The following is a 14,732-nucleotide window of genomic DNA, read 5'->3' as shown; positions in this document are numbered from 1 at the left end:
TATCAAATCCAAATATTGCAGTTTGCCTTCCCTATGCCTGACAGATTGAGAAATTATCTGTCTGGAAGAAATGCGACTTTATTTAAGAGAACGGGAATGAAGTTGAACCAGGAAGTAATAAAATTGAACGAGCAGGGAATAAAGAGCATTACAGGAATTGCCTAAACTGTGGGTAGCCCTTCAGTTGGTAACTAACACATTATTCTGTCACCTTGCAGTGCCTGGGCTGTATTTCATCTGCTTCTGAATCTCAGTTCCTTGATAACAGCAATCACACATGCAATACTGTCTCCTTTTATCTACAGCTGCCCTATCTATTATAGCAATCCCTCTTTGATTGACAGTTATGTATTTTTTGCTGACCTGAGGGCAAGCATATTGCAATGCACTCCTTTCAGGGCTATCACTGAAACACGTCCAAAGTCTTCAATTGGTGCATAATGTGGCAGTTCAGCATTTCAATGAAGTGAGCACATATTATTGGGGCACACATGGGTTTTATTGCTTTGCCACATCTACCAGTTAATGGAAGATGCAGTTCAAACCCCATTACGTTGTAGAAATAGCTCAGTGGTCTGAAATGCTGTTGTTTGCAGAGAGTGTTTTGCTCTAGCTGTGTCCAGTTGCTATGATATGTGGTGTTGTCTGTTTGGTTAGTTCCAGAGACTTTAGAGTTGGGAAAGATATCCCAATGCACTGCTTGAGGACTGTTTCCTTGTTGAAGATGAAGTTTCCTGCTGAAAAACATCTGATCGAAAAGCACAGACTTCTGCAGCTTGTTTTCTATGATCCATGAATGTATAGATCTAAAAATCCTCCCTGTATTCAGGAGTTGGACTGCATTCACTAAATCCTAGCCTTTAGGTACTGAAGAATGAAAATTATACCTTTCATTGCACTTTCTACTGGTAATTCCCACCTTCTACATAAGCCTTCTATATTCCCACGTAAGGATGCCATTTGCCCCTGGGATTCCTTTACCGCCAGGGTTCAAATTCCTGGTGAGCTCAGACATAAGACATTTGCAGCTTTCTTTCTAAAATGCCAGGGAAGGGAGAGATGGAGGAGAAGCTGTGACTGGCATTTCTTGTACCACTCTTAATCACAGGGTAGCGAAGCCCCAGAGACCAGGCATGGCTCAGGGGAACCCTGCACACCAGTTGGAGCAGAGAGGATGGGCTCATCTGTTACTGTGGGCACTGGGACATGTGAAGATGGACTGGTGAAACCTGGAGATTTTAATGGCTTTTGATATGAGCTTTTCCTGTGCCCCGTGACAAATGGCAAGAAAGTTGACCTTCTTCTTCCCACCTCCTTCAGGTCAGATCTGGGAGTCCATGGCAGGAGCAGGGGCTGCATTTGTTCTGAGGAACAAAGCAGGAGCCACCTCTGTATCCGTCACTTCTCTCACAGCTCCCGAGCGAGGCATTTTAAAGCATTCTTTACGTACAAGCTCTTGGGGTTTGCACAGTCATGTCCAGCGTAGGAGTTTCTCGATGATGTCTGTCTCCATGGAGAGACAGAATATACCATGTTTGTGTATTGCCTCTCTTACACTGCCACCCCCGTGATCAAGGCAAAGATCCTGAGTCATCTTCACAAAGATTTAAAGTTTCCGGCAAACCTGTGGGCCATCTGGGAATGTGGGCAGGCAAGAGATACTGCGTAGGAAAACTCGGTCACATGGCGGTGTTTATATCTGTCACTAGAGCCAGTTCTTTTAACCACGTTAAAAGCCATTTTAATTATTTTCTAATTTTTTTTTTCTGTAAGAAATTGTAACAAACATCAAGGCTGCAGTAAAATGATTCCTTGCAATGAGCCCAGTCCTTAAAGTCACCTTACGAAAAGGCAAATTCCATCTATATTCTGAAGTGCCATTCCTTTTACTGTTAGATAAACCTCTATCAAAAACCAACAGTTCCCTTTTGGAAAAAACTTGAATTGCCTTCTCTCTGAGACTCAGGTGATGCTGCATCTGTGACCTGTGTCACATCCCTGCCCTGGCAGGTATTGTCGGTGCTGGCACGTGGTGTCACACAGCAGCTGCCACTTGATGCAATGCAAAGAAAGTGCCCCCAGCCCAGGAATGTCTGCTCGTGTTATGTCTTGTTCAGTGTAAAGATACAGTCTGTTACCACTCCTGACAGTCACACAGCTCTGACTCCCTTCTCTGTTTCTACCAGAAAGCAGCTCCTCAAAATTAGAATCCCTTTGCATTCCTAGCCTGCGAAGGCAGGGATATTCTTAGCAGTACCCTGTGGATTAATATTCACAACAACTTAAAAATATCAGGCCATGCATATGTTGATCTATTCTTCTAACCTAAAAAAGCTGTGCCTACCCCTGGTTTCTTACATATACTAGCTGTTAGCACAAACCTTGCCATGCCTGTTACTCAGTTTTTAATTTCAGAAATATCTAAAAGAGGCAAGTAGTTCTAACGATAGTGATGTGTTCTTGAATGACAAGTTCTGCTAAAAAATCCAGTGACATAAGTAGGTGACTTGCTAGTCAGCAGAAACTTCACAAATGCAGCATTGCTTGCCACAAAAATGGAAAAAAAACTAGAATCACTTCTTTCAGGAGAGGAAGACCTAATTCACTGATGAACAGATTATAACTGAATGATGTGTTAATAAAGGGTATGGAAAACTGACAGTCTGTGGCCCTTAACTTCATGCAGACCCTAAAAAAATGTTGCTCCCTGCAATGGGAGACTTGTTAGTGGGCAAGGTCACTTCCACAATGATATAAATAGCCAAGTGGGTGGCTGAACCTCCACAGACTTGAAAATGTAAGGATGTTCTTGCCTCATGCAGAGAGAAACACTGTCCTTTTTAGTTTGTGCTGCTTAGGAAGCCTTATGACCAGAAGCAGATACACTACTGTGAGCAACAAGAGCCAGAGAAGTGTTATGTTCCCTGTGTCCCTCTGTTCAATAATGAGCTGTTCCTTAATTCTCTATCCTGGTCTTTGCTGCAGCCTCCTCTCCTCTTCCACCACCTCCAAAGAGATCTTCTCAGAGTGCCAGGGCTGGGCAGAGTCCAGCCAATCTGTCAGATTTGGCAGGGCACAGGATAGAGGATTTCCACAAGTTTTGTACTTCTACAAGAATTCCTCTCAGCAGCTGGAGGACAGAGGAGTTCTCTACTGGCACAGAGTTAGAACAGTGTGTACAGAGGGTACCTGCTCTGGCCCAAAGCCTCACGTGACAGCCAAACCTGAACTGGCACAATGGCTGAGTGCTCCATCTGCTGTTTCTTACTCTATGCCAGAGGACAAATTCTGGATCTCCCTATACTGTGGAAGTGTGGTTCAAGGATTTTCAAATGCTTGAGGTGCAGCACAGCCCCTATAATCCTCTTGAGAAGCTTGTCAAGCTTTGCATGTGGAGCATGCCTTGGCTTCAGCTCTTCCTGAAGATTGCAAGATCCCTGGCTTTCTTGTGTGACCCTTGTGTAGCTAAGAGACCTCGAATACGTCAGACAGCTGCTGTAAGTGTCTCTCAGTGAAAAGGGAACAGATGTTACTCATTTCACATTTAATATCACACTTCCTGTGAGCACTCACCTTCTCCATGCAGGTGTGTTACTGATGGCTCCTCGCTGTCACTGCTGTATCCGGGGCCACTGCCTCTAGGAGAGGGGACAGAACACTTCTTCCAGCCAGGCCCTGGCAGGGGGTCTCTGTGTAAGCCCAGGGCCCTGAGCTGCACTGCTTGGTCTCCTGGAGCTGCAGCGAGTCAGCTACAGAGACAGCAGTGCTGCCTGAGAACGTGGCAGGTATGTCTGAGCAGACAGGGTTAAAGAGAGGTAAAAACGTTGGTCTGCTAAGAGCTGTTGCAGGGGCAGAGTCACTTGGGCTAAGACTGAAGTCCTTTAAATAGGAGAGTGCTTGATTATCTAGTTGGGCATATTCAAAATTTATCTTGCTTCCAGTGACCTCATTGAGGATTTTTGCTTTACTTTTCTGATCTTCAGAGCAAATTTGCTCCCCATTTTCCTTCAAATACAGACTGCTGGATTGTAAACTGGTCTCGTAGTTATATTGGTTTGTGCTAGGAATACTGGTGTGTTCTGGATTTTGAGCACTGCAGCTGCATTCGTTTTGCAACAATAACTTGTTTTTGTACCGAGACATCTTATGAATGATACTGTTCATTTCATTCCCGATGTATTTGTCCTCCAGCTGCTTGTTTTCATAGCTGATTTTTAATGATGCCACCTGTGTTACACAGTGCTCTAAGAGCTGCACTATGTTAGTGCTGCTCTCTGTTGGTGTGGGGCTAATGTAGCTCTGGAAGTGTCTGAGGGTGAGAGGCTGCGGTGGTTTGTCACAGGAAATAGAGAGAGAGTGATACACTGGCTTGTTTCTGTCCTCCCTCTCAAGGGGATCTAGGAGTGAGGTTGCAGCAGTCTTGTAGGAGTAACATGATTCTACTTCATGATTATCATCTAATGAAGGATTTTCAGAGCTCTGGGAGCCATTCTCTCTGTTCAACTTTTCTGGCAGTGGGTTTTTAGCTCCAGATGTCTCACATCCCAATGAAATTGCCGCCTTCTCGTTGTCAGTTGAAGATGTCTGCAGGTTGCCTCCGTTAGCCTGTGATTGTGGTGCATAACTTGATGATCTGGTGGTTTCCACAATCCCAGGCACTGTAGAAAAATCCTTGTGGTGACTCCCTTCTCTTCCTTGGAAATCCAGATTAGATGTGTTTGTGCAGGAGTCCAGGCTGTGGTCTCTTTCAGCAGTGTTTGCTGCAGAGGCCTGGGCTGTGTTTTTGCTTTCATCCAAAGACACACATACATTAAATGCATTAGAATCTTCCTTGCTTGGTTTCTCCTGCTGAGCTTCTGTGCTCAGTTCCTGCTCTGGACTGGGACTGGGCAGGACTGATGAATCATTGGACTTTTCTGGCTGTGATTGAGGACTCTGAAGAGAGTCAGGGGAGGAAATGAGTCCTGAGTGTTTTCGCAGCCAGTTTATAATCCCCATAGTCAGTGAGAGCTCAGTATCACAGAGCTTTAGCAAGCATTCTTTGCCTTTCCACGAGCTGTGGAAAAACCCCTGGCTGATAATGTCTAGAGTTGGTTGGGAAGCCATGTTCTCCTCAGCTCCAACGTGAAAGCTGTAAATGGACAGAGGGATCTCAATGGCTTGCTCTGAAACGGTTTCTGATGTGCACAAGTCATCATCAAGGACTGGGTTTGTTTTGACTTCATTTGGGTCATAGAATAGCTCATAAAGGGCATCTCCACTGTAGCTGTCTCTTGGAAATCTACCTGGGACACCAGGGGTCTGAGCTTCCTTCAGTTCATCATCTTGTCCAGGAGAGAAGGAATCATAGTAGCCTTCATCGCTTGTGGATGTGGATTCCTGGTTTTCACTTTTCGGTGTTTCTGTTTCTGTGGAGCTGTCTTTGGAATTGTCTCCTTCTTTATCAGGTGACACCTGGGGGCTTGTCACCAGTATGGCAGCCTGACTTTTAATCTTTTCTGTGTCAGAACCAGGTATCTTCAGCAGCTTCTTTTCAAACAGAGCACTCTGATGTAGCCGTACTGATTTGTTGATGTTGTCCCAAAACTTTGCAAATTCCACAGTCTCATTCTGGCCAGGAGAGGCCAGCTGCTCCACCCCCCCTTGGAAAGAGCCCATGACAGGGCTGTCTTTGTGCTTGCTTCGCCTCAGCAGAAGGTCTTTGCTGTTCTCCAGCTCCAGGTGAGCAGAGCTCTCATCAGCAAAGATTTCCCCACAGCCGGTGAGGGAGTCAAAGCTCTTCAGGGAGGCAACATCTTCACACAGGGCATTGCAGCAGTCATAGGAGGAGTCAGACTGCAGTTCACTGTCTGAGCAGTCCTGTGACAAACAATCAGCTGCAAATGTTTCTCCAGTTTTGAAAAGATACTTTGCAAGACGCCCAGGCAACTCACTCTTGCAACCTGGAGAGGACAGGTTCTTGTCCTTCTCAACCAGAAATGTCAGGCTGTCTGGCTTATTTTTTCTTATATGAAATATATCTCTGAGCCCTTTCTTAGATCTCTTGAGGGAAATCCTCTTCCTGGGAATGGTTTTTGCGACAGCTGGTACAAAAGGCATCTGTGGCACAAAGTTCCTATAATCAATCATCTGACTGCTGCAGGCAGACTGGCTGGGGCTGACCACACACTCCTTCTTACTGCTGGAGCTGGACATCCCTGAAAAGCTGATGCTGTTGACAAGTCTGCCCTTACCCTTTCCAGAAAACCCCTCCTCACACGCCCTGCTGCTGGGGCTGCAGTGCCCTGCTTTGTCTACCTCAGCAACGCACTCGTGGGTTTTACTCTTCCTTACAAGTTTGTAGGAGGACCCAGATGATTTTTCCAGGCTGTGGTCACCAGCTCCATTCTTTGTTGCTCTGGTAGAAAATCTGTAGCTCTTGTGTGTGGCCAAACATGCCAGCTGGACTTCGGCCACACTTTGGTTTCCCTCTAGAGCTGCCTTTTTGTCTTTCCCCATCTCATCTTTGTTGGTAGGAGCTGTATGCACTGGTGGCACTTTCTCATGTTGCACACTGGATTTTATGAAGGTCTTTCCTCTCTTGAGCTCCATGCTGCTTCCTCACATCTGTTTCTGGAAGGAAAACAGCAAAACACAACTACTGTGAGGTTGGTGGCTAGCACTTGTAAATTTGGAAAGCAACTGGAGAACAAAGGGAGGGATATGAAGCATTATGGAATTGGGTTTGTCTGTCACTGGACATTTCCATCACTGAGTCCTGGTACTGCATGACAAACAGATTGAGGGAAGCTGAAGGCGTGTTGGCTGGAAGATCCAGCGAGGAGAAGACAGTACACATTATGGACTGGTAGCTGAGGGTCAGAGAACAGTTTGTATGTTAGAAATAAGGGGGGTTGGATTGAGGATTATGACTTCAGTATGGCTTTTAACAAGATAGAGGTCCTGTTCTGAAAGTAGAAGAGGCATCAATGAAAAACAACTCCTGAGAAACTTTACCATGCAAATGTGTGCATCAGGGTGGCAGCAGCTTATAAATCTGTGTGTTTGAGGAGGACAGAGAGCTCAATGTGGGAAATCTCCTGAGAAAATGGATCAAACATTTGACACATGATGCTCATTTTATAATAAAATAATCCTTACCTGTGAATAGAAAATCCATAAACCTTGGTACTACCCTGGAAATGAGCTGAAACTGAATTACTGGGTTTGCTTCGCTTCCTCCTGAACATAATGGAACATTTTCTGCACTACTACTTTTATTGTCAAAAGTCAAAAATGCCATACTGAAAAATCACTGTTAATTATGAGAGAAGAGTCATCTCCGATTCACAAAGAACAGTGTAGCACACAGAGGCATTGGCACGTTCAATCTGCACTGTGCATTGATTAGCTATTTCTAAAAATACTCTAGTATCTGTATCAATGGCAGTTTCAGGCTCTGCCTATATGGTTTAGTTTTGAACCTGTTTTATGTTTTCATAAATCTATTTAGTCATTCATTATTTTAGCCATGTTGCTTTCAGCTTTCCAGCAGTTATTTCATAGACACGCCTGATCCTTTTCTATCTTGTATCAACTTGAATATTGAGTAAGTCAGTGGAGTTACATAAAGGTAGGCCAGTGAAGAAGCAAACACTTTCTAAAAGCTGTTAGAAAGAACAGATTTTTACTGGATGGGAAGCAGGACAGTAACTCCAAGCCGTTTTCTTGAAAGAACATGCTTGGATCTTCCCTTAGTGAAATCTCAGTTAATGATTTATCTTGTTTTGAATTGTTTAGACATAACTAAACAATTGGAGACACTGAATGGGAGATTTTAAATTCAGCACCAAGCCAAGCCTTTGTACTCCTAAGTACAACCTAAAGTGGTCTTCAGTCTACCTGGAACTACAGCAGCTGTCTGTAGCCTCCAGAGGCTTTCCAGTCACCAGGGCTTGCTGGGAATGTCCACACTCTGATCAGCACCTCATAAGATGCAGATCTGAGAATTGTCACCCGCAGCTCTGCTCCAGCAGGCAGATCAGTGACAGCCCATTGCTCACAGAAGCTGCAAACTAGCAGGTGATTAGCAATATTTACAACTAAATGTAGGTCAGTGATAAAAGGCAGAAAACTTAAGGGTAGAGTGTGAATATTTGACATGCTCTGGAAAACATGGTGGGTGGTGATAGATGGGTGTCTGTCAGTATGATTGACATGTTGGCACATTTATTTGTGCTTGGGGCTGCGTGTGAGTGTTGCAGAGCATTCTTAATGGAAGCCAGTAAACATTTTACTACACTGTCAGGTATTTGGAGTTCACTGATGCTGCGGGAAACTTGTTTTGCATATTTAGAAATAGGTCACTGGGACAGGATTACACTCCTTCTGAAAAGCAAGGTGTGATCGACAAGAGATTCAGTGTGTAGAACTCCAACAGAGTCGTGAAAACAATCAGAAACGGCTGATGCAAGACCAGTTATTAATATCCCAAAAATGAAGTGCCTGACATCTCAGTCCTTTGTAAGTATAGAAGTAGGTACTGTGTCCCTGTGGGAAGCTCCTGGTGCTGCTGAGAAGCTCCTTAGAGGTCTGTGACATGGCAAATGCCAGCCTTATAACAATGTTAGAACTCCTTCAAGTCTTGCGGCTGTTTCTGCCCATTCTGAGTATTAAGCAAGGGTCACTTTTGTGGGATATTGCATACTTAGGAACTTTATCTGTAGATGGATTAAAAAGGCTTTTAGAGGTGGATTTATTTATTGTCAACTATGACATTTAGTAAAACTAAGAATTCAGGATATTATTAGATAATCTTTGTAATAAAGTAATGTTTGATCTGAATTGTATCTCCCTTATAAGAAACACAGTGGATAACCAGTCTGACAACTGGGTCTAGACACTTTAGGGCTTGTTCTTCTTTTTTTTTTTAATAGATTAGGTGAATAGTTTTAACATGAAAGCCCAAATGGCCTGAATAACATCTATACTGAGAATATGTGTAGTATAATAATGTAAGATACACTGATGGTAGCCTGTGCTACCTTTTCAGTTTCCTCTGATGAGGGAAAAAGGCGTTAGATGCCATTTAGATTTTGTGGGATTTTTGTTTGGTTTGGGCTTTTTAATATCTACTATATATTTAGCCACCAACTTTGTATTCTGATTATTTCATGTCTCTATTTAATCCCATATATTCTTTTCCCTAATATTCCCACAGGATTCATGCCAGACTTAGTATCTAGTTCATTGTGTCATCCTGCTTATTCTGTTTTAAGACTGTCTCATCTTCGGGAATCTTCCACATTAAAAATGTTATTATGAATGAACACCAACAAAAGGAAGACCCCCTCAGTCAATTCTTTGAGGGCTCTTCAGGACAGACCACCAGAGTCTGCAGACTTTTTAAAACATTTGTAACTTCCTATACGATGAGTTCCTCTTCATCCTCATATGACATAAATTATCAATGAGCTTCTTCCCAAATACGGAACAAATGTTTATGTGATGTTGCTCTCTTTCTATATCTTAGATATAGACATATATATATATATATAATCTATATTTTAGCCCTTTTTATTGTAATGGACTACACCATGATATCTATTTTTTGTCTTTGCAGGGACAGAAGTTATATCTCTAACCCCAGAATCTGTACCAGTGAAGTCACAAACAGATTAAAGTGCTGTAAGGGAAAGTTACCCTCCAGTACTTATGTAAAGCTAATCAAAATTCCATGAAAAATTATTCTAGGCACCTAAAAAATGGTACATTTTCTCTGGGATTTCTTGACCCTTACACTCAGCTACACTATTGCCTGTCTGTTCCTTTTTAATTATTCTCCCCTTGGACTTAACTTGCAGTATATCTGTTCTTCCACGGGGATAAAAGACATATGAGGGACTGATTTCCACCTTTGTAAAGGAAATATTTGCAATTAAAATCACTGTGAAAAACAGAAACCTGTGGAAACCAGCAGTCAGTCTACTGAGACTATGTTATACTGTTTTGAACAGACTCCGGATGTTTTCTTTGGTAATGAAACTTGACCTCTTTTTTAGTATCTGTGAAATTACTTGTCCAAAATACATGGGTTTAAATAGAGGACGTCGTTGAATCTTGTACTGGGCTACAGTTTAGTTGTCATTTACAACAATGTTAGGTGCAGCAGCACTGAGACTTCCACAGTAAACAGTACTTTTATCTGGCTTGATCATACCAGCTTCTCACTTTTAGGATTTCACAGGTGTCTAAGCAGGCAATTAGATCTTGATTGTGGGTTTATACTATAATGGAAATAAGGTTTTGTTTTAAATTTGGATAATATTGCTCATAAAACACAGAGATACTTCATGTTCAAACATACACCGTCTGCGCAGGGGGTGTGACAGCCTTTTCGTAAACTCTGAAGGTTTTACTGTATCTGTGATTCATCTGGAAGTAAATTAAAGTTTTAGAATGGAAAGATGAACACATTCCTGTGGGCTGAGGAAACGTGGTTTTAGGACAGTCAAAGCAATTGCTTCTGGTTCTGGGTTATGAGGACCTGAACAAGACTGAATTAGGTAACTGTTCTGGTTAATAAGAGCCATATTCAGATGGCCTAAATTCTACCTAAGTCCAGGTCAACAGGCAAGGGCCAAAGAGGAGTGCAATGGAACCAGATATTCCTTAGGAAAATGGGTGGAAGCAGGATTCAAACTGTCCAAATATTGCCTCTTGTCATGTGGGTCAAAGAGAGGGGTCCCATTTCCCTCTGTCCATGGTCCCTGCAGCTTTCTGCCAGGCTCAGCTGTTTACAAGTTTCCTTCTGTGCTGGAATGGGGGAAGCCTTGCTTTGGGTTTTGAGCTGGTGTCAAAGTTGATATCTTATATCTTACTAGCTGGAAAGTTTTGTTTAGGTTATCTTCTAAGAAAAGGTAGAATATCAGTCCTCTTGCATGTAGCACTAGGAAGATCATCCAACTGGGAAAGCAGAAGTATCTGCTTCAGTGTGATTGCAGGGATAGAAACAATAGTGTTTCAAAGAGGAAATTTAGATGAACTCTCTGGCTTCAGCAGGTTTGGCTCAAAAATAATTTTGCTTAAGTAGCAAAAAATATAATTAAGGTCCATTTATTCCAAAATCTTATCAAGTGTCTGGCTTGGATACTCTTGTTTGTTTGATGTGCAATTTATATATAACTGTCTCTATTGGAGATAGAAATAAGTAAAATTCATAATACAGTGTTTTTGCAGGGGAGATGGGAGTGCTCTTTCTTTACATTTAGCTCAAGCAGGTGGTTGAGTTGGTGCCTTGCTGTCTCTTGTGAAGCAGAATTCTGCATCACTTAGCATCTGAATTTCACCTCCCTCCAAGCATGTTCCTTTCAGTCAATGAAAGAGTTTACAAACTTCGAATACTCTTTTAGGCTTTTTAATTTAAAAAGAAGGAAAACCTCTCTTTGGATTGTTTTTATATTTCAGGATACAAGTTTGGAGTGAGTCCAAAATCCCTTTTCCACAAGTGGCTTCATATCAATCAGACTTAAGATGCTGAGTATCAGAGGTACCTTTGAAAATGTTAGCCTGCTTTCCCCTCAGAAACAGCAGCATAATTAAATTTCCTGAAAACATTTATCTGATTCAGGCATTTGGACACGAATTATGCTTAAAATGAATGCATTTTAAGATGAAAAGGTTTTTTTAAAATATTTCCTGAGAAATTGTGTGATGGGAAAGGCAAAAAGAATGGAGTACTCTGGGAGGCTCTCCCCTCCTATGCCCAGTTAACATTGGGAGGATTTTTGCTGTGCACCAGTTGGAAGTCCTAAGATGCAAAACCAATCAAGCTTGAGGTGGTGAAAGCCACAGCTACTTTCAAAGTCAGTGGACAATACTAATTTTTAATGCTTAGGATCTAATCAGCAATGCATAAAGAACAGCTGGTGCTCCCAGTAAAGTGGGGGGGGGGGATATTTTTTGAATAAGACTGTTTATTTGCAGTCAAAAACATTAACTGTCTATCTCAGAAGATAAAAGTTAATAGTGGAAATACTTGCTAATAATAATGAACATATATTCCATTCTGTTAATTTGATTTTTAATTGCAAAGCAGAAAAAATGCCTTCTTGCTCAAGGGTACTGATACCCTCCCTGCAGTTACTGTAACACTGTTTTCTAGTAAGCAAATAAATGTAACTGTTCTTCTGCTAAAAACCAAAGAGGATTTTAAAGCAGGGCTCATCTTCTCCCTTAAACTGATTACTCTGCCACTATCTCATCTCCATTATAAAGCAAAAAGAAGAGGGTGGGAAGGATGGAGGATGTAATCAGGGACAGTTATCATTCAGGAAACAGCAGAATGTTTATTTTTAAAGGCGGCTGTGTGACACACAAACCTGCATTGAGATCATGCCTCTCCTCAGGAGGAGTACTCTCGTCATCCTTAGTGCCTGTATCTTATCATTCCCCTTAACCATTTGTCTCTCTTGGCTAATTCATGATGCCTAATTCCTTGCATATACATTTAGGTCAGGCAATGGCTTTCCATGAAGAACCAGCAAAAAGCACATTGGTGGGTTTTTTTCTTCAGTCGTAGTTCCAATGAGCACACAAAGTAAAATCTTACACTGCCCCAGCAGAATACTAGAAGGATGTGTCATTAAATGCTTAATCTTATTAGCAATGTGCTATAGGGGAGTCTGAACCTTCCTTTAAGCCCTGACAACTGTTTTGTGGAGCTCAGGATTTTTCATAGTAAAAATAACTACGTTTCTACTCTCAGCGCACTGTCCTGCTGTGTGCTGGCAGGAGGGATCCCTGGGGGCACAGCAGCACCCACTGCTCCCCTCAGCTCCATGTGGGGCACCCACTGCTCCCCCCAGTCCTGCCCATATGGGGCACCCAACTGCTCCCCCCAGCCCCACGGGGTGTACAGCACGACAGAAGGAGGCTGAGACCATGACAAAAGGAGGCTCCTTCTCCGACAAAACCTCTGCACCCCTCATTCAGTTTTCTTCTCTACCTGAGACTGAAAGAAACGTAACTGCTTAAATTATGCCATGAAAAAGGGCAGCATCAACTCCTGCACAGGGAGCTGTCAAATCATCACTGTATTGCTGGGAGAAGGCAGCAGAGCAGAAATTTCCACTGGGTACCTGAGAAGGAAACAGGGCATTTTTTCTTGCCCTGGCCAGCAGCCTGTTGGTACCAGACAGCAAAGTGTTAATGCTGACAGCTTTAGCTGCCCTCTATAATTTATTGCTTTAAAAGGACATAGGATGCGCATTCATATAAACACAGGCACACACTTGTCAAACGTATGGAAAAAGAAGTAAAAAGCAATGCTTCAAAAACAAGCAGTCATCTCAAAATCACAGTCCCTCAGAGTGGCTGTGAGTGTCAAAGAAAATGCCATTGCACCAGAGCTAACAATAAGAGAGATCACGAAATTCCTACTCACCATGTTTTATCACTGAACAGAAATCCTCTGTCTTCTTTGCTTCTGAGGCTGGTCTTTATCCAGAGGCTCCTGTGATGCTTTTCAGATTCTGAGGGGCTGGACCACTGCTGCTCTCCAGTGTTACTCTCCACCCCCTGTCTTTTCCTCCTCCTTCTTCCTTCATCCCCACCCCCTCATTCCTCTTGCTTGTAGCTTTTTTGTACCTTATATAGATTCTAAGCTTCCACATGTAGCTCGATATAGGAAAGATGCTTATTTCAGCTGTGTGCTGGAATAAGGGAAATGCCTCCACTGCTTTAGGAATAAAAGCCCAGAAGGTAAGCTTGAGAGTCCTGAGCCAGCATTTTGGTTCCCCTCTGTATGACTGCTTATTAAACAGGGAAGAACACATCCAGATTAATTTCATTTCTCATGTACTGTTTTGTTTCTGACTAGGATTCAGGAAAAGTGAACCTAATGTGTCTTAGTTTAGTGAGAAGCTTCACTTGCAGGGTGTGCAGATTATTGGACTGTGCCACCCTTTGTACGGTTTGTATTAATGCTGAAGCTGGAGGGGATTTTGTGTGGGAGCAAAGTGGTGTAAAGGGAAAGAGTGAATATTTCTGCTGCCCAAAGCTGGAGTACCTGGTGTGAGCCTCATACTGCCTACCACAAACCCCATTTATCGAATTCTCCTTAAGGTCAGCCCAGCTTCTGCTTAGTGTGCAGTGAAGGGAACGTCTGATATTACAATCTGATATTACATCATTCTTTGTTATATCTTTGTATATATATCTCTTCTGTCCCCACATCACAGCAGAAAGAGACAAAAGCCTTAACCTGCTGCCTGTTCTCATCTTCCTTTCCACCGTGTGCTTGAACTGAACCTTGGAGACAGGGGAGGGAAGGAGCTTGAACTTTTGTGCTGTCTAAGCTTCTGAAGCTGAAAAATCAGTCTGTTAACTTAAAAGCAGGCAGAACAGAGTGCTCCTGCTCTAGTGTCAGCCAGTAAGCCACTCAGGTGCCCCTGATGGTAGAAACTGGAAAATTGCATATTGGACAAACACTCCTGGGTTCAGTCCAACCTGCAACAAGTAGAAAGCCCATGTGTGACTTCACCAAAAGACTGGTGGGAGGAAAGAACAAGCTGTGAGTGAATCCTGCTAGCTCTGGCAAGTAGATTAAAAACAATCATGAGAGGAAATACATTAATTAGAAATAGATTTGATGTTTTTTACTCTGCATGAGATATTTGTATTAATATAGGAGAAAGCCTTTCTTCATGATGGGTATGTGAAGCCACCAAGTTTTCAGGTAGTACATCCTGCTC

The 14,732-nt window shown here is 42.7% G+C and overlaps 1 protein-coding gene across 1 annotated transcript in view; it reads right to left on the bottom strand.

The window, feature by feature from the left end:
* AMER3 (APC membrane recruitment protein 3) overlaps positions 1-13,557 on the bottom strand; it is a 40,790-nt gene extending 27,233 nt beyond the window's left edge. The window contains exons 1-2 of the mRNA XM_017834880.1: positions 13,424-13,557; positions 3,574-6,612 (exon numbers count right to left, since the gene is read on the bottom strand). Of these exons, the coding sequence (XP_017690369.1) occupies positions 3,592-6,591 (3,000 nt within the window). The 5' untranslated portion in view covers positions 6,592-6,612; positions 13,424-13,557 and the 3' untranslated portion in view covers positions 3,574-3,591. The remainder of the gene's footprint in view (positions 1-3,573; positions 6,613-13,423) is intronic.
* Positions 13,558-14,732: the final 1,175 nt, after the last annotated feature.

The sequence above is a fragment of the Lepidothrix coronata genome, unplaced genomic scaffold (genome assembly GCF_001604755.1).
Source record: "Lepidothrix coronata isolate B3197 unplaced genomic scaffold, Lepidothrix_coronata-1.0 Scaffold243, whole genome shotgun sequence".
Classification (NCBI taxonomy): domain Eukaryota; kingdom Metazoa; phylum Chordata; class Aves; order Passeriformes; family Pipridae; genus Lepidothrix; species Lepidothrix coronata.
This window is presented reverse-complemented; position numbering and strand designations above follow the sequence as displayed.